The sequence below is a fragment of the Nerophis ophidion genome, linkage group LG23 (genome assembly GCF_033978795.1).
Source record: "Nerophis ophidion isolate RoL-2023_Sa linkage group LG23, RoL_Noph_v1.0, whole genome shotgun sequence".
NCBI classification, from domain to species: Eukaryota; Metazoa; Chordata; class Actinopteri; order Syngnathiformes; family Syngnathidae; genus Nerophis; species Nerophis ophidion.
In genome coordinates this window covers 39,305,529-39,331,222 of record NC_084633.1, presented here as the reverse complement: position 1 = coordinate 39,331,222, position 25,694 = coordinate 39,305,529, and the positions used below count along the sequence as shown (strand labels likewise).

The 25,694-nt window shown below is 40.0% G+C and overlaps 1 protein-coding gene across 1 annotated transcript in view; it reads left to right on the top strand.

The window, feature by feature from the left end:
• Window positions 1–12,552, top strand: part of xpnpep3 (X-prolyl aminopeptidase 3, mitochondrial) — a 42,263-nt gene extending 29,711 nt beyond the window's left edge. The window contains exons 8-12 of the mRNA XM_061884515.1: window positions 6–119; window positions 2,086–2,171; window positions 2,258–2,441; window positions 7,825–7,945; window positions 11,951–12,552. Of these exons, the coding sequence (XP_061740499.1) occupies window positions 6–119; window positions 2,086–2,171; window positions 2,258–2,441; window positions 7,825–7,945; window positions 11,951–12,117 (672 nt within the window). The 3' untranslated portion in view covers window positions 12,118–12,552. The remainder of the gene's footprint in view (window positions 1–5; window positions 120–2,085; window positions 2,172–2,257; window positions 2,442–7,824; window positions 7,946–11,950) is intronic.
• Window positions 12,553–25,694: the final 13,142 nt, after the last annotated feature.

The window sequence follows — 25,694 nt, the reverse complement described above, 5'->3', positions numbered from 1 at the left end:
TGCAGTTTGATTTTGAGAACCGACTCCATGGTGCTAATTTCCTGGCATATCCACCGGTGGTAGCTGGAGGGAATCGTGCCAACACGCTGCACTACATCAACAACAACCAGATGATTAAGGTAAGAGCGGGATGTAGATCAATGGCTACCAGGCAAAAAGAGTGGAAATAACAGTTTTTAAGTCTGTAACCTACAGTAATTACTGTAGGTTAATATGAGCGCACCTCTATTCAAGCCACACCCACTACATTTCAGAAGAAAAATATTGTTCCATATATTAGTCGCACTTGACTGTAAGTCTCAGATATACACGTGGTGAAATTAGTTATTTACACAGAAATATTTAGTAAATGTTTATTTACATACCTAAGTTGTTTACAAACAGTGTCTGTAATACGGCAGTAAAACGGCTCATCAAACAAAACAGAAGTCATGGTCATGGACCCAACAACTGCGCAAGCTAGCTCTCCAATCAGCTAAATGGACTCAATAACTCCATACTGACGTTTTGGGGAATTTACTGAGGAATTTGTGAAACTGAAATAATACAAAAATAATGCTGTCGTAAGTTAATAATACTAACACAGACTAATACAAAAATAATGCTGTCGTGAGTTAATAATACTAACACAGACACTTGTAAAAGTGTTAGCATACTAGCTTGATTACATTACATGCAAGAAAACACTCCTACAGACATCACACAGGACAGTTTAGTAAGAAATAATTGTTTTAGTTATATTGTAAAACTTACAAACCTTGTTTGGAGTAATGAATGAAGAATCCATACCAGTAAAAACGCTATGGACAGCTGGAAGACTGAACCGCACTTGTACTTCCGGTTCAAAACTCTAAACAGAAGAGCGCTGCATCACCTGCAGTAAGCAAACTTGTCCAAAAGATGGCGCAATAGTAAAAAAAAAATTATCAGTGTATATCAGGGGTCACCAACCTTTTTGAAACCAAGAGCTACTTCTTGGGTACTGATTAATGCGAAGGGCCACCAGTTTGATACACACTTAAATACATTGCCAGAAATAGTCAATTTGCTCAATTTACTTTTAACTCTATGTTATTATTAATAATTAATGATATTTATCTTTGTGGGAACACTGATCATCTTAATGATTTCTCAAAATAAATATATATTTTTAAAGACTGGATTATAGGTTAAAATCCAATCTGCACTTTGTTAGAATATATAACAAATTGAACCAAGCTATATTTCTAACAAACACAAATCATTATTTCTTGTAGATTTTCCAGAACAAAATTTTTAAAAGAAATTAAAAAGACTTTGAAATTAGTTTTAAATTGGATTCTACAGATTTTCTGGATTTGCCAGAATATTTTTTTGAATTTTAATCACAATAAGTTTGAAGAAATATTTTGCAAATATTCTTCGCCGAAAAAACAAGCTAAAATGGAGAATTAAAATAAAATTTATTTATTATTCTCTACAATAAAAAAAATACATTTACTTGAACATTGATTTAAATTGTCAGGAAAGAAGAGGAAGGAAATTAAAAGGTAAAAAGTTATATGTGTTTAAAAATCCTAATATCATTTTTAATGTTGTACTTTTTCTCTAAAATTGTCTTTCTGAAAGTAATAAGAAGCAAAGTAAAAAAATAAATGAATTTATTTAAACAACTGAAGACCAAGTCTTTAAAATATTTTCTTGGATTTTCAAATTCTATTTGAGTTTTGTCTCTCTTAGAATAAAAAAATTTCGAGCAAAGCAAGACCAGCTTGCTAGTAAATAAATACAATAAAAAAAATATAGGCAGCTCACTGGTAAGTGCTGCTATTTTGGCTATTTTTAGAACAGGCCAGCGAGCGACTCATCTGGTCCTTACGGGCGACCTGGTGCCCGCGGGCACCGCGTTGGTGACCACTGGTGTATATGTTTCTTTGTTGTTTTTTTTACTTTTTGCATTAAGGCTCTCAATTAAGAAAAATCCATAAATTGGCGGCACCATTTTTATAAGCCGCAGAGGTCAAAGCGCAGGAAAAAATTAGTTTGGAAGTTAAGGTACACGTCTCAAAGGCCTGAGTAGCATGAAGGGTCTCTCTCCTCCCTCAGGACGGTGAAATGGTGCTCCTGGATGGCGGTTGTGAATATTTTGGTTACGTCAGCGATGTCACCCGAACGTGGCCGGTAAACGGGCAGTGAGTTCATCATCCCAAGTCGTAACAAATGTGTTACATATCATCGTTGACGACTTTTAAATACTTTTCCCCCTTCATCCTGCCAGATTTAGCGCTGCCCAGGCAGAACTTTATGAAGCCGTTCTGGAGGTCCAGCTCTCCTGTTTGTCCCTGTGCTCCCCAGGTGTCAGTCTGGACCACATCTACAGCACCATGCTGGCCCTGCTGGCCAGACAGCTCAGGCGGCTCGGCATCGTCAAGGCCGGGAGCAGTGATGCCGACGCGCTGAAGGTAATGAAACACTTAAAGCTGGCACGCCTGTGTCACATGGAGACCATTTAGGCGTGATGGAGTGGCAATAAGATCCTCTAAAATGCAAAACCATTAAAGGGGAACATTATCACCAAACCTATGCAAGCGTCAATATATACCTTGATGTTGCAGAAAAAAGACCATGTATTTTTTTAACCGATTTCCGAACTCTAAATGGGTGAATTTTGGCAAATGAAACGCCTTTCTGGTTATCGGTCTTTTAGCGATGACGTCAGAACGTGACGTCGCGGAGGTAACACACCCGCCATATTCATTTTCACATTACAAACACCGGGTCTCAGATCTGTTATTTTCCGTTTTTTCGACTATTTTTTGGAACCTTGGAGACATCATGCCTCGTCGGTGTGTTGTCGGAGGGTGTAACAACACTAACAGGGAGGGATTCAAGTTGCACCACTGGCAAGAAATCTGCCGCCAGACCCCATTGAATGTACCAGAGTGTCTCCACATTTGACCGGCGATGCTAAGACAGACATGGCACAGAGATGTATGGATAACCTGCAGATGCATTTGCAACCATTAAGTCAACGAAATCACAAAGGTGAGTTTTGTTGATGTTGTTGACTTATGTGCTAATCAGACATATTTGGTCACGGCATGACTGCCAGCTAATCGATGCTAACATGCTATGCTAATCGATGCTAACATGCTATTTACGCTAGCTGTATGTACATTTGAAACTAGATACCCACGTTTAATGCGAAACAAACACTTACCAATCGACGGATTTAAGTTGCTCCAGTGTCACAAGATGCGAAAGTCCTGATCGTTTGGTCCGCACATTTTACCGGCGATGCTAATAAGGCAGCCATGCTATGGGCCACTTCATTAGGTACACCCACGCTATGGCCGAAAAGCGTCAATTGAAGAAGAAACTGAAGCTATTGAGCGAATAGCTTCAGTTTCTTCTTCAATTTCGTTTTCTCTATCTTTCTCCATACACCGACCAGCTGTTTCAATACATGCGTAATCTGTTGAATCGCTTAAACCGCTAAAATCCGAGTCTGAATCCGGGCTAATGTCGCTATATCTTGCTGTGGTAACCGCCATGTTGTTTGTATTGGCAGCCCTGTATGACGTCACAGGGAAGTGGATAGTGGTTTCGAAGATACCGAAAATAAGGCACTTTAAAACTTTATTCAGGGATATTCCGGGACCGGTAAAATTTTGAAAAAAACTTCAAAAAATACAACAAGCCACTGGGAACTGATTTTATTGTTTTTAACCTTTTTGAAATTGTGATAATGTTCCCCTTTAACAGTGAGTGGTAGCGTCAACATTTTTCGATAGTATTAAAATTCAGAAAAACATTCCTTACTTCTGAAATATTGGACATTTTCCATAAGAAGGGGGTAAGCGCATTATGCTGCAATGCTGCCACGGCCCCCTGGCGTATAGAGTGGTGGTCAAAAGTGTACAGACACGTGTAAGGAACATAAAGTCATGGCTGTCTTGAGTTTCCAAACATTTCACAACTCTTATTTTTTTGTGATATAGTGATTGGAGCACATACTTGTTGGTCACAAAAAACATTCATGAAGTTTGCTTCTTTTATGAATTTATTATGGGTCCACTGAAAAAGCGAGCCAATCTGCTGGGTCAATAGTACAGTAACATACAGCAATGTTAATATTTGCTTACATCTTCCTTGGCAAGTTTCACTGCAATAAGACGCTTTTGATAGCCATCCACAAGCTTCTGCTTGAATTTTTGACCACAAAATTGGTGCAGTTCAGCTAAATGTGTTGCTTTCCTGATACATAACTTCTTATCTACTGTACCCATTTATTCAAGATGTTTCATTGACTCTGCTTATTTTTAATGCTCCAAAGTCAGGGGTCGCCAACCCATACACAAGTCAATCTTTGGGACTCTTTATCGGCCGATCGTGAAATGTTTTGGGGAAAAAAATTATTGATATGACATCTGTGACACCTCCACCAGAGACTGATCAACAGGCATGTATTTCAACCCCTTTGAACACGCCTCCCCTCTCTTCAGCCTCACATCCCGCGGCTCTCGACATTGCGGCCACACCACCAGAGCACGGGCGAACATTTCACTCGCTCGTCTCGCATCTTTCATGACGTGCTCAAAAATGCAACAATGTATTAATGCTGACTGCTGCAAAAAATCAGACATTTTCCAACATCCAACATAAAATAACTCGTCCCTCAACCACGACCATCATCGCTCGCAAGCAGAGGTGGGTAGTAACGCGCTACATTTACTCCGTTACATTTACTGGAGTAACTTTTGGGATAAATTGTACTTCTACGAGTAGTTTTTATGCAACATACTTTTACTTTTGCTTGAGTATATTTATAGAGAAGAAACGCTACTTTTACTCCGTTCCATTTATCTACATTAAGCTCGCTACTCGCTACTTTTTTTTATCGATCTATTAATGTTTGTTTTGGTTAATGACAGAGCTTCAAAGTAGAATCTACACATGCCTGCGTTTCACCAATCACATGCAGTCACTGGTGACGTTGGACCAATCAAACAGAACCAGGCGGTCACATGACCCGACTTAAACATGTTGACAAACTTATTGGGGTGTTACCATTTAGTGGTCAATTGTAGGGAATATGTACTGTACTGTGCAATCTACTAATAAAAGTTTCAATCAATCAATCAAAAGTGTAGATGAAAAAATACACTTTTTATTTCAACCGTACTTCCCGTCAAAAGCCTAAAGACTGATCGCACAGTTCCTGTCTTCACAATAAAAGCGCCACTCCATCGCGCCTGCGCTAACAAAATAAGAGTCTCCGAAAGCCAGCGCAAACAAGCTAGCAAGCTACGGAGTTTGCCGCCAATGTATTTCTTGTAAAGTGTATAAAAACGAATATGGAAGCTGGACAGATAAGATGCCAAAAACCAACGACTTTCATGTGGTATTAGACAGAAAAGAGGAACTTTTTTTCTCCTCCATTTGAAAACGTGGACGTCTGATTCCAATCAATGCAAGTCATCAGAATCAGGTAATACACCGACTTATAGTCTTGTCTTCATGAAATATAGGAATCTAGATGTTAAACATGCATGTATATTCATTAAAACACCTTCAACATGTGAACGAAAACGGCAAAATAAATAAATATAAATTATATACTGTATATATATATATATATATGTATATGATATGTGTGTTTATAAATCATTTGTGTGTGTATGTATGATATGTGTGTGTGTATATATGAGGTAGATCACCTCGACTTGGTCGTTTACTAAGTAATTGATAAACAATGAAAAACTTATTGGGGTGTTACCATTTAGTGGTCAATTGTACGGAATATGTACTGTACTGTGCAATCTACTAATATAAGTTTTAATCAATCAATCAAATCAATGAATGCCTACTGAGGCTATGGTGCTGTTAAGTTATTGTGGCTCAATGTGCCATTTTTTTAATTTTATTTTAATGTAGTATTATTTAATACAGTATATATTATTGTTTTAGTTGCTTAAGAGATATTCCTGGCTCTAAATTTGCTCGTTGCTATTTTTATGTTTTTGTGCATTATTTGTTGCCGTAATCAGGTTACTCATCAGTTACTCAGTACTTGAGTAGTTTTTTCACAACATACTTTTTACTTTTACTCAAGTAAATATTTGGGTGACTACTCCTTACTTTTACTTGAGTAATAAATCTCTAAAGTAACAGTACTCTTACTTGAGTACAATTTCTGGCTACTCTACCCACCTCTGCTCGCAAGCCAGATACTAGAGTCCGTGAACATTCCTCCAAAGTACGGATTTTGTGTTGATTTATTGTGAACACACAAAAAAACATTGACATGCGAAGGCAGTAATATACGATAAAACAAGGCGGCAGCTAAAGGACTTCCTCGTTTATCACACAAGAAAAACCCTCTGTTGCTGACGTAAGACAACCATGTGACTCACGTCCCATATGTGACATGGGATGAACACGTATAGTACAGTGCTAAGACTATAGCGGACATAAAGAGTTAGCTTCTACAGCAGGTGTGCCTAAAGTGCGGCACAGGGGCCATCTGTGGTCCTTAAAGGGGAACATTATCAGCAGACCTATGTAAGTGTCAATATATACCTTGATGGTGCAGAAAAAAGACCATCTATTTTTTTAACCGATTTCCGAACTCTAAATGGGTGAATTTTGGCGAATTAAACGCCTTTCTGTTTATCGCGCTGGAGGCGATGACGTCAGAATGTGACGTCGCCGAGGTAATACACCCACCATTTTCATTTTCAACACATTACAAACACCGGGTCTCAGCTCTGTTATTTTCCGTTTTTTTTACAATTTTTTGGAACCTTGGAGACATCATGCCTCGTCGGTGTGTTGTCGGAGGGTGTAACAACACTAACAGGGAGGGATTCAAGTTGCACCACTGGCCCGAAGATGCCAAAGTGTCTGCCGCCAGACCCCCATTGAATGTGCTGGAGTGTCTCCACATTTTACCGGCGATGCTAAGACAGACATGACACAGAGATGTATGGATAACCTGCAGATGCATTTGCAATGATAGTCAACTAAATCACAAAGGTGAGTTTTGTTGATGTTGACTGCCAGCTAATCGATGCTAACATGCTACGCTAATCGATGCTACCATGCTATTTACTGGCGGTGCTAAAGCAGACATGGAACAGAGATGTATGGATAACCTGTAGATGCATTTGCAACTATATTGTTTCCTTCCACCTACATTTAATGCGAAAAAAACACTTACCAATCGACGGATTTAAGTTGCTCCAGTATTAAAAGATGCGAAAGTCCTGATCGTTTGGTCCGCACATTTTACCGGCGATGCTAACGCAGCTATTCGGCCATGCTATGGCTATGAATAGCGTCAATAGCTATTCGCTCAATAGCTTCAGTTTCTTCTTCAATATTTTTATTCTCCAACCATCTGTTTCAATACATGCGTAATCTGTTGAATCGCTTAAATCGCTGAAATCCGAGTTTGAATCCGAGCTAAAGTCGCTATATCTTGCTGTGGTATTCCCATTGTTTGTTTACATTGGCAGCACTGTGTGACGTCACAGGGAAATGGCCAGTGTCTTCGCAGAGAGCGAAAATAAGGCACTTTGAAGCTTTATTTAGGGATATTCCGAGACCGGTAAAATTTTGAAAAAAACTTCAAAAAATACAACAAGCCACTGGGAACTGATTTTTATTGTTTTTAACCCTTTTGAAATTGGGATAATGTTCCCCTTGTTGGTCATCAATTGCAGTATGATGCTCATTTATTATTTAATGCATGTTGGAAGTTTTATCCTTATTTAAAATGTATCTCCAGTTTGTGGCTGCTATATTGCATATTTTGCACACTCTTTCTTTTCCTCCCCCCAGGCTGCAAGGCATTACTGCCCCCATCATGTGGGACATTATTTGGGCATGGATGTCCACGACACTCCTGAACTGTCCCGCTCGCAGCCTTTACAGTCTGGAATGACCATCACCATAGAACCAGGTAAATGTGTTCAGTGGAACCTCAATTTGCGAATTGGTTGTTGAACATAGTTCGTAAATTGTAAAGTTGGTATAGTGAAGCAGAGTTCCCCGTAAGAAACCGTGGAAACATGAATAATTGGTTCCAGCTTTGACAAAGGTCACTATGTTAGTAAAAGAATGCACACTTTGAAGACACAAAAAAGTGTACATTAGGGCTGTCCAGTGATTAATTTTTCAAATCAGATTAATCACACTCTTGACCTGTGATTAATGATGATTATTCACAGGTTATTTAGATAGTACTTTGCTTGTATAAATAAAATGTGCTTAAGAAAATACTTTAATATTTGGATACAAATGTAATTTGGTAGTCAGAATGTCATACAGGACATTTCTTAAATGTTTTCCTGAATTACAAGTCATTATTTGCTCAACGCCTGGCGACAATAAGTAAAGTATAAAGTCAATCAATCAATCAATGTTTATTTATATAGCCCCAAATCACAAATGTCTCAAAGGACTGCACAAATCATTACGACTACAACATCCTCGGAAGAACCCACAAAAGGGCAAGGAAAACTCACACCCAGTGGGCAGGGAGAATTCACATCCAGTGGGACGCCAGTGACAATGCTGACTATGAGAAACCTTGGAGAGGACCTCAGATGTGGGCAACCCCCCTCTAGGGGACCGAAAGTAATGGATGTCGAGCGGGTCTAACATGATACTGTGAAAGTTCAATCCATAGTGGATCCAACACAGCTGCGAGTGTTCAGTTCAAAGCGGATCAAAGACAGCAGCGCGAGTCCCTTCCACAGGAAACCATCTCAAGCGGAGGCGGATCAGCAGCGTAGAGATGTCCCCAACCGATACACAGACGAGCGGTCCATCCTGGGTCCCGACGAGCGGTCCATCCTGGGTCTCGACTCTGGACAGCCAGTACTTCATCCATGGTCATCGGACCGGACCCCCTCCACAAGGGAGGGGGGGGACATAGGAGAAAGAAAAGAAGCGGCAGATCAACTGGTCTAAAACGGAGGTCTATTTAAAGGCTAGAGTATACAGATGAGTTTTAAGGTGAGACTTAAATGCTTCTACTGAGGTGGCATCTCGAACTGTTACCGGGAGGGCATTCCAGAGTACTGGAGCCCGAACGCAAAACGCTCTATAGCCCGCAGACTTTTTTTGGGCTCTAGGAATCACTAATAAGCCGGAGTCTTTTGAACGCAGATTTCTTGCCGGGACATATGGTACAATACAATCGGCAAGATAGGCTGGAGCTAGACCATGTAGTATTTTATACGTAAGTAGTAAAACCTTAAAGTCACATCTTAAGTGCACAGGAAGCCAGTGCAAGGGAGCCAGTATAGTTATATATGTATGTATATATGTATATAAAGGTATATACAGTATAGGTATATATGTATGTATATATGTATATAAAAGTATATACAGTATAGGTATAATATGATCAAACTTTCTTGTTCTTGTCAAAAGTCTAGCAGCCGCATTTTCTACCAACTGTAATCTTTTAATGCTAGACATGGGGAGACCCGAAAATAATACGTTACAGTAATCGAGACGAGACGTAACAAACGCATGGATAATGATCTCAGCGTCTTTAGTGGACAAAATGCACAAAGTGGACAATTAAGTGCACAAAGTCTTTGCAATAATATTCCCAACAAGGCACAGTTACTGTAGTAAACACATCCATAAACAACTTGACACAGTACACCATCTGCATTCATTCTTCCTTTAAACAGTTGTTGAAAGGAACAAGCTTATTTAACTTTTTCAGATGACAGCGTTGATCTATTTTTCAGGACAATGCGACCTAATGTTCTCCAGTAGGACAAAATAAATGTACATTCAGTCGGTAGTTGCAACTTGATGCTCTTGTTAGTGTAGTACAGCTGGTTTATACTTGCTGTAATTGTGCCTCTTCAAGGTATTGTGCGACAGATCTTCTTGCAGGACTTGGTCTTCACTGATGTTAAGTGGTTTACATGTGGTGGATGTCCACATCATCAGCGGTACTTTTGTTGACAACATTGACGCAGTAAACTCTGCCTCTGCCTGTTGTCCATGTAGCATTCATGCTAGCGGAATTGTCCTCGAGTACAAGTTGCACTTTAAGATGGTATTTTAAACTTCTTGATAAGAACGTTTGTCGCTGCAACACCAACAAGTTAACCTCAGTTTTGTTTTGAAACGAAGGTGGACGTTTCACCGTGATCACAGACCGTGTAACAATACGCACGTCTTGCAGGAACGCAATATTCGTTTTTATTAATCACAAATGTGTGTGTGTGCACGCATGCATGTGTGTTTTTACAGTACATATGTATGTGTGTGTGCGTGCATGTTCTGACAGTATATATGTGTGTATGTTAAAGTTAAAGTACCAATGATTGTCACACAAGGTGTGGAGAAATGTGTCCTCTGCATTTGACCCATCCCCTTGTTCACCCCCTGGGAGGTGAGGGGAGCAGTGGGCAGCAGTGGTGCCGCGCTCGGGAATTATTTGTGGTGATTTAACATATGTGTGTGTGTCTATATATACTGTGTATATATATATATATATATATGAGTGTATGTGTGTGTATATACAGTATATATATATATATATATATATATATATATATATATATATACATATGTATGTGTATACATATATATATGTATGTATATGGATCCGCTTTGAACTGAACTCTCACGGCTGTGTTGGATCCACTATGGATTGAACTTTCACAGTATCATGTTAGACCCGCTCGACATCCATTGCTTTCGGTCCCCTAGAGGGGGGTAGGGGGGGGGTTGCCCACATCTGAGGTCCTCGCCAAGGTTTCTCATAGTCAGCATTGTCACTGGCGTCCCACTGGATGTGAATTCTCCCTGCCCACTGGGTGTGAGTTTTCCTTGCCCTTTTGTGGGTTCTTCCGAGGATTTCGTAGTCGTAATGGTTTGTACAGTCCTTTGAGACATTTGTGATTTAGGGCTATATAAATAAACATTGATTGATTGATTGATGTGTGTGTGTGTGTGTGTGTATATATATATATATATACACATATACATACATCTATATATATATATATATATGTAAATACAATGTGTGTGTATATATAAGTATATATGTGTGTGTATATATAAATAGACAAACTCTATTTAGTGACAGTGGTTTTCTGAAATGTTTCTGAGCCCATGTGGTGATATCCTTTAGAGATAGATGTCGGCTTTTGATACAGTGCCGTCTGACGGATCGAAGGTTACAGTCATTCAATGTTGGTTTCCAGCCATGCCGCTTACGTGGGGTGATTTCTCCAGATTCTCTGAACCTTTTGATGATATTATGGAGTGTAGATGTTGAAATCCCTAAATTTCTTGCAATTGCACTTTGATAAACATTGTTCTTAAACTGTTTGACTATTTCCTCACGCAGTTGTGGAGAAAGGGGTGTACCTCGCCCCATCCTTTGTGAAAGACTGAGCATTTTTGGGAAGCTGTTTTTATACCCAATCCTGGCACCCACCTGTTCCCAATTAGCCTGCACACCTGTGGGATGTTCCAAATAAGTGTTTGACGAGCATTCCTCAACTTTATCAGTATTTATTGCCACCTTTCCCAACTTCTTTGTCACGTGTTGCTGCCATCAAATTCTAAAGTTAATGATTATTTGCAAAAAAAAATGTTTTTTTTATCAGTTTGAACATCAAATATGTTGTTTTTGTAGCATATGCAACTGAACATGGGTTGAAAAAAATCATTGTATTCCGTTTATATTTAAATCTAACACAATTTCCCAACTCATATGGAAACAGAGTTTGTATGTATATGTATATACATATATGTACACACATATATGTATATACATATATGTGTGTGTATACATATATGTATATTAAGCAAACATAACTGAGTATATCAGGCCTATTTGACTGATGGTGATTTGTATTTTAATATTTACAGAAACTTTTGCACTGTACGTGTTTCAGGATACTTTGTGTATCTGTTACCACAGGATTGTACATTGGCGAGGACAATGAGCAGGTCCCGGAGAGTTTCCGCGGCATGGGCATCAGGATCGAAGATGATGTGTTGATTCGGGACAAGGGGGGGCCTCTAATTCTATCCTCGGATGCCCCAAAGACCATCGCTGAAGTCCAGCTGGCCTGTGCCCAGAGATAGGGGAGGGTGAGACAGGTGAGGTCTGCTGCTCAACTGTCTCCATGGTGATCATCCAGGTACATCCATGACTGGCAACACAATATTAGAAAATTGCATAAAAATGTCAAGACTATTTTTGTTCCTTGACTTGTCCTCTTTTTGCCAACGTTGACCTTTGAATCCAACTCTACAAACATCTTAATTATCATTTGTCAGATCCAGTCCCTGCATTTGAATTGTTTTGCACACACATATGCATCGATTCACATTAAATGTTGACTCTGCTGCTTATCATAGCTATTCCCCAGACAATCTGTACCATGTCAATAGGATGACTTAGCAGGGGTGTCAAAGACATTTTAGCTCAAAGGCCAAATGAAGGATATATTCCCAAGAGGGCCAGACTGGTATAATTATGATATGGTAGCCTAAAAATAAAGACAACTAAAAATGTTATTAAGAGGGTTTTTTTACACTTACATGTTGCGGTTAATAGTATTCTGTCTTTATTTGTCTTTCTAAATAAATGATGTGATTTTCTTCGGTGGAATTAAGTCTGGCAGAGTTTTAAAATGTTGCTTTTGGTGTTCATTTTTTAATCCATCAGAAGATTAAAAAATATATATCAAAATCAATTTACAGGATGTCATTGACTCATTTTCCTTAACTCATGCACTACCATGTAGTTTATTATGTACATATATAGCAGGGGTCGGCAACCTTTACCACTCAAAGAGCCATTTTAACCCGTTTCACAAAATAAAAAAAACAATGGGGAGCCACAAAACTCATTTGAAATTTAAAATGAAATAACACTGCATACAGAGTTTTTTTGCTTTGTGCTATATATGTATGGACCAGGGATCTCAGACACGAGGCCCGCACCTTCATATGAGAATTTAATGTTAGGGCCACCCGCGAGTTTTATATGAATGTCGCTTGACAGTATCACACCTGCCAACCCTCCCAATTTTTCCGGGAGACTCCCGAATTTCAGAGCAACCATTCTCGCGAATTTCTTATGATTTTCAACCTAACAACAATAATAAGGACGTGCTATGATGGCACAGCCTTTAACACCCTCTACAATCTGTGCTAACAGTCAACCAGCCCAGTCACATGTTGTATGTGACCTCTGCAAATACACGCAGGTGACTGCAAGACATACTTGTTCAACAGCCATACAGGTCACACTGAGGGTGCCCGTTTAAACCACTTTAACACTCTTACTAATATGCGCCACACTGTGAACCCACACCAAACAGTCAACCAGCCCAGTCACGTGTTGTATGTGACCTCTGCAAATACACGCGAGTGACTGCAAGACATACTTGTTCAACAGCCATACAGGTCACACTGAGGGTGCCCGTTTAAACCACTTTAACACTCTTACTAATATGCGCCACACTGTGAACCCACACCAAACAGTCAACCAGCCCAGTCACGTGTTGTATGTGACCTCTGCAAATACACGCAAGTGACTGCAAGACATACTTGTTCAACAGCCATACAGGTCACACTGAGGGTGCCCGTTTAAACCACTTTAACACTCTTACTAATATGCGCCACACTGTGAACCCACACCAAATAGTTAACCAGCCCAGTCACATGTTGTATGTGACCTCTGCAGATACACGCAAGTGACTGCAAGACATACTTGTTCAACAGCCATACAGGTCACACTGAGGGTGCCCGTTTAAACAACTTTAACACTCTTACTAATATGCGCCACACTGTGAACCCACACCAAACAATTAACCAGCCCAGTCACATGTTGTATGTGACCTCTATAGATACACGCAAGTGACTGCAAGACATACTTGTTCAACAGCCATACAGGTCACACTGAGGGTGCCCGTTTAAACAACTTTAAATAATAATAAATGGGTTGTACTTGTATAGCGCTTTTCTACCTTCAAGGTACTCAAAGCGCTTTGACACTACTTCCACATTCACCCATTCACACACACATTCACACACTGATGGCGGGAGCTGCCATGCAAGGCGCTAACCAGCACCCATCAGGAGCAAGGGTGAAGTGTCTTGCACAGGACACAACGGACGTGACGAGGTTGGTACTAGGTGGGGATTGAACCAAAGACCCTCGGGTATCGCACGGCCACTCTCCCACCGCGCCACGCTGTCCCATGCAAGGCACTAACAAGCACCCATCAGGAGCAAGGGTGAAGTGTCTTGCTCAGGACACAACGGACGTGACGAGGTTGGTACTAGGTGGGGATTGAACCAAGGACCCTCGGTTAGCGCATGGCCACTCTGCCACTGCGCCACGCTGTCCCTCTTACTAATATGCGCCACACTGTGTACCCACACCAAACAAGAATGACAAACATATTTCGGGAGAACATCTGCACCGTAACACAACATAAACACAACAGAACAAATACCCAGAATCCCATGCATCCCTAACTTTTCCAGGCTACCTTACACACCCTCCCCCTCCCCTCCGTGCGTCGGTTGAGGTGGGCGGGGTCGGGGTGTATAATGTAGCCCGGAAGAGTTAGGGATGCATGGGATTCTTGGTATTTGTTCCGTTGTGTTTATGTTGTGTTACAGTGCGGATGTTCTCCCGAAATGTTTGTCATTCTTGTTTGGTGTGGGTTCACAGTGTGGCGCATATTAGTAAGAGTGTTAAAGTTGTTTATATTACAACCATCAGTGTGGCTGCTGACCAAGTATGCCTTGCAGTCAGGCACGTGTGCTGGCCGGGGTCGCATTTTACATGTGACCGGCTGGCAGGCAGACACCATGGCGTGAAAGCGGGCGCGATGACATCATGTAGAGGACGTTAAAATAATTGCCATCACTGCACGGCCTCAGTATTGTTGTGCGTGTGAAAATCGGAGACCGTGAGCGCCGGGGTATTTCTGGGAGAGGCACTGAAATCCGGAAACCTCCCGGAAAAATCGTGGGGGTCGGCAAGTATGCAGCTGAGCCGCCACAGAGTGATCCAGAGCCGCGGGTTGCCGACCCCTGATATATTGTAATCTACAACTAAACTTGTCATTTTGGACTCAGTGCATGAATCACACCTGAAGCGAGAAGAGGATAAGTATTACTTCAGCATATTCATCTGTGCCCACAGTCATAAGTACAACAGGAAATGTTCAGAGCAGGGGTAGGGAACCTATGGCTCGCGAGCCAGATGTGGCTCTTTTGATGACTGCATCTGGCTCTCGGATAAATCTGAGCTGACGTTGCTTAACACGATAAGTAATTAATAATTCCACTTGTAATCAGAGTGTTAAAAATAACGTTCAAAATATAAAATATTCTCATGCATTTTTAATCCATCCATCCGTTTCCTACCGCACCTGTTCAAGAAGTTGCATTAAAGGTAAGAAGTTATTTATTTATTATTGGTTAGTGTGGGGCTTGCCCTCCTGGGGGTACTTCAGACCACCAAGAACCGACATGAGACCCTGTTTCAGGGTTACAGTATTGTCTCTCAGTTGCTTTCCAGCAATTGTCTTTTTCTCTTTCGTTCTCGCTCGCGCTCTGGCTCCAGCCCCAGCCCCAACCCCGTCTCTCCTCCTGGCTGCTGCTTATAACAGAGCGACAGGTGATTAGACAACAAGGCCCAGGTGGGCCATCTACACACCTGTCGCTGATTTCAAGGCCGATCCTGGCAAAACCCCACTTCGCTGCAGGCCCACAGGCCACGCCCCTTCCACATTTAGCTTCAGAATAACAATGTTATTACAAAGAATAAGAGACCTATTATACTCTAAAAATGTTGGTCTTACTTAAAAATGCAGTTGTGTTAAGTGTTAAAAAATATTATATGGCTCTTAAGTAAATACATTCTAAAATATTTGGCTTCTTGGTTCTTTCAGTCAAAAAGGTTCCCGACCCCTGGTTCAGACAATCAAAAGTATTTATCTGGCCATAAATAAATGTCACATATTTTACAATCAAGGCATGAACCTAACAATCCAAGTTTTGTTTCCTATCACTAATCAGCAGCGTGAATACGTGGCGTCCAAACACGAAAGTGTTGCCTCTACTATACACAACACATAGCTCCGCCCCCTTCAAAGTCACTCTTCAGCAGGGCTTCCTAAGAATTGTTATTGCGACATCCACTGGACACATTTAGAACAGCAGTTTATTTCATCCCCCCCAAAAAATCAGCAAATTTTTATTCTTAGCAGATAAAAATGTGTTGTTGGGGCCGCTCTGTATGTTTGACACATCTTTGAGTTAGTGTGTATTGGCATAAATCTGGCTTATTTTTAAAGAAGATGATCCATATATAGTTTACATGTCTTTAAATATCACTTTTTGTCTTTCAAATGATTAAAGACATTTGATTTTGGTTTAATCCAATTTTTTTACTTCAGGAAAAGATGCAAGTAAAGTAATACCTCAACATACAGGGGATAAGTTGATTGTGTGACTGAGCTCTTCATTCAAAACACTTGTACATCAAATCAATGTTTCATACATACAGCAATCTTAATATTTGCTTACATGTCCTTTGGCAAGTTTCACTGCAATAAGGTGCATTTGGTGGTCATCCACAAACTTCTGCTTCAATTTTTGACCACAAAATTGGTGCAGTTCAGCTAAATGTATTGTTTTTCTGACATGGACTTGTTTCTTCAGCATTGTCCACACATTTAAGTCAGGACTTTGGGAAAGTCATTCTAAAACCTTCCTTCCAGCCTGATTTAGCCATTCCTTTACCACTTTTGACGTGTGTTAGGGGTCATTGTCCTGTTGGAACACCCAACTGCGCCCAAGACCCAACCTCCGGGCTGATGAGTTGCTTTTCTGACATGGACTTGTTTCTTCAGCATTGTCCACACGTTTAAGTCAGGACTTTGGGAAAGCCATTCTAAAACTCTCCTTCCAGCCTGATTTAGCCATTCCTTTACCACTTTTGACGTGTGTTAGGGGTCATTGTCCTGTTGGAACACCCAACTGCGCCCAAGACCCAACCTCCGGGCTGATGAGTTGCTTTTCTGACATGGACTTGTTTCTTCAGCATTGTCCACACGTTTAAGTCAGGACTTTGGGAAAGTCATTCTAAAACCTTCATTCCAGCCTGATTTAGCCATTCCTTTACCACTTTTGACGTGTGTTAGGGGTCATTGTCCTGTTGGAACACCCAACTGCGCCCAAGACCCAACCTCCGGGCTGATGAGTTGCTTTTCTGACATGGACTTGTTTCTTCAGCATTGTCCACACGTTTAAGTCAGGACTTTGGTAAAGCCATTCTAAAACCTTCATTCTAGCCTGATTTAGCCATTCCTTTACCACTTTTGACGTGTGTTAGGGGTCATTGTCCTGTTGGAACACCCAACTGCGCCCAAGACCCAACCTCCGGGCTGATGAGTTGCTTTTCTGACATGGACTTGTTTCTTCAGCATTGTCCACACGTTTAAGTCAGGACTTTGGGAAAGCCATTCTAAAACCTTCATTCTAGCCTGATTTAGCCATTCCTTTACCACTTTTGACGTGTGTTAGGGGTCATTGTCCTGTTGGAACACCCAACTGCGCCCAAGACCCAACCTCCGGGCTGATGATTTTGGGCGGCATAGCTCGTTTGGTAGAGCGGCCGTGCCAGCAACTTGAGGGTTGCAGGTTCGATTCCCACTTCCGCCATCCTAGTCACTGCCGTTGTGTCCTTGGGCAAGACACTTTACCCACCTGCTCCCAGTGCCACCCACACTGGTTTAAATGTAACTTAGATAATGTAAGGCGCTTTGAGTCACTAGAGAAAAGCGCTATAGAAAATATAATTCACTATAGCTTGTCCTGAAGAATTTGGAGGTCAAAGTTAAAGTACCAATGATTGTCACACACACACACTAGGTGTGGTGAAATTATTCTCTGCATCTGACCCATCACCCTTGATCACCCCCTGGGAGGTGAGGGGAGCAGTGAGCAGCAGCAGTAGCCGCGCCCAGGAATCAATTTTGGTGATTTAACCCCCAATTCCAACCCTTCTTGTTTTTAGGACCCTATTTAGACCCAATTGAATTTCTAAGGTTTTATTAATTATTATTATTAATATTATTCTTTATTATTATACCTCCGCCTCTTTGAGCTGTAATTTGACCCCCTTAACATGCTTCAAAACTCACCAAATTTCACACACACATCAGGACTGGCGAAAATTGCGGTCTAATCAAAAAACACAGACAAAACTGTCTGTAACTTCCAGTAGGAGTGTTGTAGAAACATGAACCACTACGTAGGTCTCAGTTAGACCTATATTTCATACACTCACACACCCCGGCTAAAATCAACAAGAAGTTTGCTATTCCCTCTTCAATACAAAAGTTGGCTAAAAAAATGTTGCTTTTTTTCAAACATTATCTCCTCTGAGGCGTTTGTCGTTCCGGCTTCAAATAAGCACAGAAGAAAGATTGAATCCTTCTGATTAAAAGTTAAAGAACGAGTTTTAATTACTACCCCGGTTTGGATTTTATGAGCCCCTTCAAAGAACCATTGCGCTGCTGCTGTTGTCACAAAATGGCGGCTTTCTGCTCAGACAAAACTCCAGGACTGTCATACACACATGAAACAATAACCTCAACATACTGTAGGTCTCACTGAGACCTATATTTCATACACTGACCGCCCCAACTAAAATCAACAGGAAGTTTACTATTCCCACTTCAATACAACAACTGCATTACATTCACTGTGCATTAGAGTCTCAAAATGGTGGCACCAAGGCGACTTTACAACTGTTTAATATGAGACTGATGTATAAAACATGTGTATACAACTTTTTCTCTGTGTAATCATCCATCCATCCATCTTCTACCGCTTATCTGGGCTTGGCTCGCGGGGGCCAGAACGGTCCCGTCCATCGCTGCTTGCAGCTTTAATCTTTCCTTATTTTTTTAGTTTATTTGGAACATGAACACACTTACAGCATAATACATCACACAATTTCATATCATTCAATCAATCAATCAATCACTTTACATCATGTCCGAAAAGGAGTAGAAAGAAGCAAAGTTTATTTAAAGGGGAACCTTATCACAATTTCAAAAGGGTTAAAAACAATAAAAATCAGTTCCCAGTGGCTTGTTGTATTTTTTGAAGTTTTTTTCAAAATTTTACCGGTCTCGGAATATCCCTAAATAAAGCTTTAAAGTGCCTTATTTTCGACTCTCTGCAAAGACACTGGCCATTTCCCTGTGACGTCACACAGTGCTGCCAATGTAAACAAACAATGGGAATACCACAGCAAGATATAGCGACATTAGCTCGGATTCAAACTCGGATTTCAGCGATTTAAGCGATTCAACAGATTACGCATGTATTGAAACAGATGGTTGGAGTATGAAAATATTGAAGAAGAAACTGAAGCTATTGAGCGAATAGCTATTGATGCTATTCATAGCCATAGCATGGCCGAATAGCTGCGTTAGCATCGCCGGTAAAATGTGCGGACCAAACGATCAGGACTTTCGCATCTTTTGACACTGGAGGAACTTAAATCCGTCGATTGGTAAGTGTTTGTTTCGCATTAAATGTGGGTGGAAGGAAACGTAATATAGTTGCAAATGCATCTGCAGGTTATCCATACATCTCTGTGCCATGTCTGCTTTACCACTGCCGGTAAATAGCATGTTAGCATCGATTAGCGTAGCATGTTAACATCGATTAGCTGGCAGTCAACATTAACAAAACTCACCTTTGTGATTTCGTTGATTATCGTTGCAAATGCATCTGCAGGTTATCCATACATCTCTGTGCCATGTCTGCCTTAGCATCGCCGGTCAAATGTGGAGACATTCTGGCACATTCAATGGGGGTCTGGCGGCACACACTTTCGCATCTCCGGGCCGGTGGTGCAACTTGAATCCCTCCCTGTTAGTGTTGTTACACCCTCCAACAACACACCGTCGAGGCATGATGTCTCCAAGGTTCCAAAAAAATAGTCAAAAAAACGGAAAATAACAGAGCTGATACCCGGTGTTTGTAATGTGTTGAAAATGAAAATGGTGGGTGTGTTACCTCGGCGACGTCACATTCTGACGTCATCGCCTCCAGCGCGATGAACAGAAAGGCGTTTAATTCGCCAAAATTCACCCATTTAGAGTTCGGAAATCCGGTTAAAAAAATAGATGGTCTTTTTTCTGCACCATCAAGGTATATATTGACGCTTACATAGGTCTGCTGATAATGTTCCCCTTTAAAGAACGAGTTTTAATTACTAACCCGGTTTGGATTTTATGAGCCCCTTCAAAGAACCTTTGCGCTTGCTGTTGTCACAAAATGCCGGCTTTCTGCTCAGACAAAACTGTAGGACTGTCATACACACATGAAACAAAAACCTCAACATACTGTAGGTCTCACTGAGACCTATATTTCATACACTGACCACCCCAACTAAAATCAACAGGAAGTTTACTATTCCCACTTTAATACAACAACTGCATTACATTCACTGTGCATTAGTCTCAAAATGGTGGCACCAAGGCGACTTTACAACTGTTACTATGAGACTGATGTATAAAACATGTGTATACAACTTTTTCTCTGTGTAATCATCCATCCATCCATCTTCTACCGCTTATCTGGGCTTGGGTCGCAGGGGCCAGAACGGTCCCGTCCATCGCTGCTTGCAGCTTTAATCTTTCCTTATTTTTTTAGTTTATTTGGAACATGAACACACTTACAGCATAATACATCACACAATTTCATATCATTCAATCAATCACTTTACATCATGTCCGAAAAGGAGTAGGAAGAAGCAAAGTTTATTTAATCCCACCCCTTTCCCACGTCAGAGCATTTACAAATACATACATCATTTACTGACCTTTTTACAATTTTGATTGATTGATTGATTGATTGATTGATTGATACTTTTATTAGTAGATTGCACAGTACAGTACATATTCCGTACAATTGACCACTAAATGGTAACACCCCAATAAGTTTTTCAACTTGTTTAAGTCGGGGTCCACGTTAATCAATTCATGGTTCAAATATATACTATCAGCATAATACAGTCATCACACAGGTTAATCATCATAGTATATACATTGAATTATTTACAATCCGGGGGGTGGGATGTGGAGCTTTGGTTGATATCAGTACTTCAGTCATCAACAATTGCATCAACAGAAAAATGTGGACATTGAAACCGTGTAGGTCTTATTTAGTAGGATATGTACAGCCAGCAGAGAACATAGTGAGTTCACATAGCATAAGAACAAGTATGTACATTAGAAGTACATTTGAGTTGTTTATAATCCGGGGAGATGGGATGTGAATGGAGGAGGGTATTAGTAAAGGGTAGAAGTTGCCTGGAGGTGTTGTTTTAGAGCGGTTTTGAAGGAATATAGAGATGCACTTACTTTTATACCTGTTGGGAGTGCATTCCACATTGATGTGGCATAGAAAGAGAATGAGTTAAGACCTTTGTTGGATCGGAATCTGGGTTTAACGTGGTTTGTGGAGCTCCCTCTGGTGTTGTGGTTATGGCGGTCATTTAAGGAAGTAGTTTGACATGTACTTGGGTATCAAGGAGGTGTAGCGGATTTTATAGACTAGGCTCAGTGCAAGTTGTTTTACTCCGTCCTCCACCCTGAGCCAGCCCACTTTGGAGAAGTGGGTTGGAGTGAGGTGTGATCTGGGGTGGAGGTCTAAAAGTAACCGGACTAGCTTATTCTGGGACGTTTGGAGTCTAGATTTGAGGGTTTTGGAGGTGCTGGGGTACCAGGGGGTGCAAGCGTAATCGAAGAAGGGTTGAATGAGAGTTCCCGCTAGAATCCTCAAGGTGCTTTTGTTGACCAGAGAGGAGATTCTGTAGAGGAATCTCATTCTTTGGTTGACCTTTTTGATCACCTTGGTCGCCATTTTATCACGGGAAAGATTAGCCTCTAGAATGGAACAATAGAATGACATATGTGAATTAGTATACACAACAGTTTTCTAATATTTAATTAAGTCAGTCATTATTAACATACTGAGATGAAGAACACCTTATTTTCAATAAGGTTGAAAGTATTTCTCATAATTATTCTTCTTTGTACTTTGTAAGCCCTATCCATTTGAACAACCTCTTAAAATGGATCATATCAGTACAATCTTTAACTTCTTTACTTCATCTATTCCACATACTGATAGGCTGAAGGTTGTAAGTGTTGTACGTGCATACAAATGTTTTAAATTTGATTTTCCTCTAAGATTATATTTCTCCTCTTTAGTTGAGAAGATTTGTTGTACATTCTTTGCTAGCAGGTTATAATTTGCTTTTTACATCATTTTAGCTGTTTGCAATTTTACCAAATCATCGAACTTAAATATTTTTGACTCAATAAATAAAGTTTTTGTATGTTCTCTATTCCCAACGTTATGTATCAGTCAAATTGATCTTTTTTGTAACACAGTTAACGAATGTAGCGCACATTTGGAGTTATTGCCCCATATTTCTGCACAATAAGTCAGATATGGTAACACTAGCGAGCAGTAGACCAGGAGTCACCAACCTTTTTGTAACCAAGAGCTACTTCTTGGGTACTGATTAATGCTAAGGGCTACCAGTTTGATACACACTTAAATAAATTGCCAGAAATAGCCAATTTGCGCAATTTTCCTTTAAGTCTATGTTATTATTAATAATTAATGATATTTATCTTTGTGGGAACACTGATCATCTTAATGATTTCTCACAATAAATATATATAGAAACAGATAAATATAAAAAAAAAAGGGTATTTCTGTCTGTCATTCCATCGTACATTTTTTTTCCTTCTACAGAAGGTTTTTTGTAGAGAATAAATGATAAATAAAACACTTAATTGAACGGTTTAAAAGAGGAGAAAAACACCAAAAAAATAACAATTAAATTTTGAAACATAGTTTTTCTTCAATTACGACTCTTTAAAATTTTAAATTCAACCCAAAAAAATAAGAAAAAAATAGCTAATTCGAATCTTTTTGAAAAAATTAAAAAAAAGAATTTATGGAACATCATTAGTATTTTTTCCTGGTTAAGATTATTTTTTTAAATTTTGATGACATGTTTTAAATGGGTTAAAATCCAACCTGCACTTTGTTAGAATATATAACAAATTGGACCAAGCTATATTTCAAACAAAGACAAATCCTTATTTCTTCTAGATTTTATAGAAAATACATTTTAAAAGAAATTCAAAAGACTTTGAAATAAGATTTAAATTTGATTCTACAGATTTTCTAGATTTGCCAGAACATTTTTTTTTAATTTTAATCAGAAGTTTGAAGAAATATTTCACAAATATTCTTGGTTAAAAAAAACAGAAGCTAAAATGAAGAATCAAATAAAAAAAGTTGTATTATTATTAAAAAAAAAAAAAAAAAATACTTGAAAATTTATTTAAGTTGTCAGGAAAGAAGAGAAAGGAATTTAAAAGGTATATGGGTTTAAAAATCCTAAAATCCTTTTTAAGGTTGTATTTTTTTTCTAAAATTGTCTTTCTGAAAGTTATAAGAAGCAAAGTAAAAAAATAAATGAATTTATTTAAACAAGTGAAGACCAAGTCTTTAAAATATCTTCTTGGATTTTTAAATTATATTTGAGTTTTGTCTCGCTTGCTAGAAAATAAATACATTTTAAAAAAATAGAGGCAGCTCACTGGTAAGTGCTGCTTTTTGAGCTATTTTTTAGAACAGGCCAGCGGGCGACTCATCTGGTCCTTATGGGCGACCGCCTTGGTGACCCCTGCAGTAGACAATATGAAGTGGTTTTTGGCCCAGGACGTATTGTTCTTTATTCATTATTGAATATTTTTTTGCCACCTTATGTTGTATGTTTTGTATAAGAGATTTCCAGTTCATTTTATCATCTATTAATACTCCCAGAAAGCTGGTTTCTTTTACCCTTTCAATATCTATGCCGTCTATTTGTATTCGTGTATGATGCTCTTTTCTACTGTTACCAAAAAGCATTATTTTAGTTTTACTGAGATTCAAAGAGTGCTTTTGTCAAACCTTTTGTTCATTTCTTCTGTTAATATTTGTATTATCTTCCATGTGTTCTCTCTTGAACAGAAAGCAGTCGTGTCGTCTGCAAATAAAACAAACTTTAAGTCCTTTGTAATTTTACAAACGTCGTTCATACGAAGATTAAACAATATTGGTCCCAGTAATGATCCCTGGGGTACACCGCAAGCTATATCTAGCTGTGTTGACATATTTTCACCCATCTTCACATATTGCTTCCTGTTGGTTTTGTATTAAAATATCATGATTAATTGTGTCAAATGCTTATGTTAATTCCATGAATACTGTGGCCGCACATTCTTTACCGTCTACAGTTCAATCAATCAATCAATCAATGTTTATTTATATAGCCCCAAATCACAAATGTCTCAAAGGACTGCACAAATCATTACGACTACAACATCCTCGGAAGAACCCACAAAAGGGCAAGGAAAACTCACACCCAGTGGGCAGGGAGAATTCACATCCAGTGGGACGCCAGTGACAATGCTGACTATGAGAAACCTTGGAGAGGACCTCAGATGTGGGCAACCCCCCCCCTCTAGGGGACCGAAAGCAATGGATGTCGAGCGGGTCTAACATGATACTGTGAAAGTTCAATCCATAGTGGCTCCAAGACAGCAGTGAGAGTCCCGTCCACAGGAAACCATCTCAAGCGGATCAGCAGCGTAGAGATGTCCCCAACCGATACAGGCGAGCGGTCCATCCTGGGTCTCGACTCTGGACAGTCAGTACTTCATCCATGGTCATCGGACCGGACCCCCTCCACAAGGGAGGGGGGGACATAGGAGAAAGAAAAGAAGCGGCAGATCAACTGGTCTAAAAAGGAGGTCTATTTAAAGGCTAGAGTATACAGATGAGTTTTAAGATGAGATTTAAATGCTGTGATCAAAATTATTCAACCCCCACACAATTTTGGTGTTTTAGCAAGTTGGACATTTATTCAATCAATCAATCAATCAATGTTTATTTATATAGCCCCAAATCACAAATGTCTCAAAGGACTGCACAAATCATTACGACTACAACATCCTCGGAAGAACCCACAAAAGGGCAAGGAAAACTCACACCCAGTGGGCAGGGAGAATTCACATCCAGTGGGACGCCAGTGACAATGCTGACTATGAGAAACCTTGGAGAGGACCTCAGATGTGGGCAACCCCCCCCCTCTAGGGGACCGAAAGCAATGGATGTCGAGCGGGTCTAACATGATACTGTGAAAGTTCAATCCATAGTGGCTCCAAGACAGCAGTGAGAGTCCCGTCCACAGGAAACCATCTCAAGCGGATCAGCAGCGTAGAGATGTCCCCAACCGATACAGGCGAGCGGTCCATCCTGGGTCTCGACTCTGGACAGTCAGTACTTCATCCATGGTCATCGGACCGGACCCCCTCCACAAGGGAGGGGGGGACATAGGAGAAAGAAAAGAAGCGGCAGATCAACTGGTCTAAAAAGGAGGTCTATTTAAAGGCTAGAGTATACAGATGAGTTTTAAGATGAGATTTAAATGCTGTGATCAAAATTATTCAACCCCCACACAATTTTGGTGTTTTAGCAAGTTGGACATTTATTCAATCAATCAATCAATCAATGTTTATTTATATAGCCCCAAATCACAA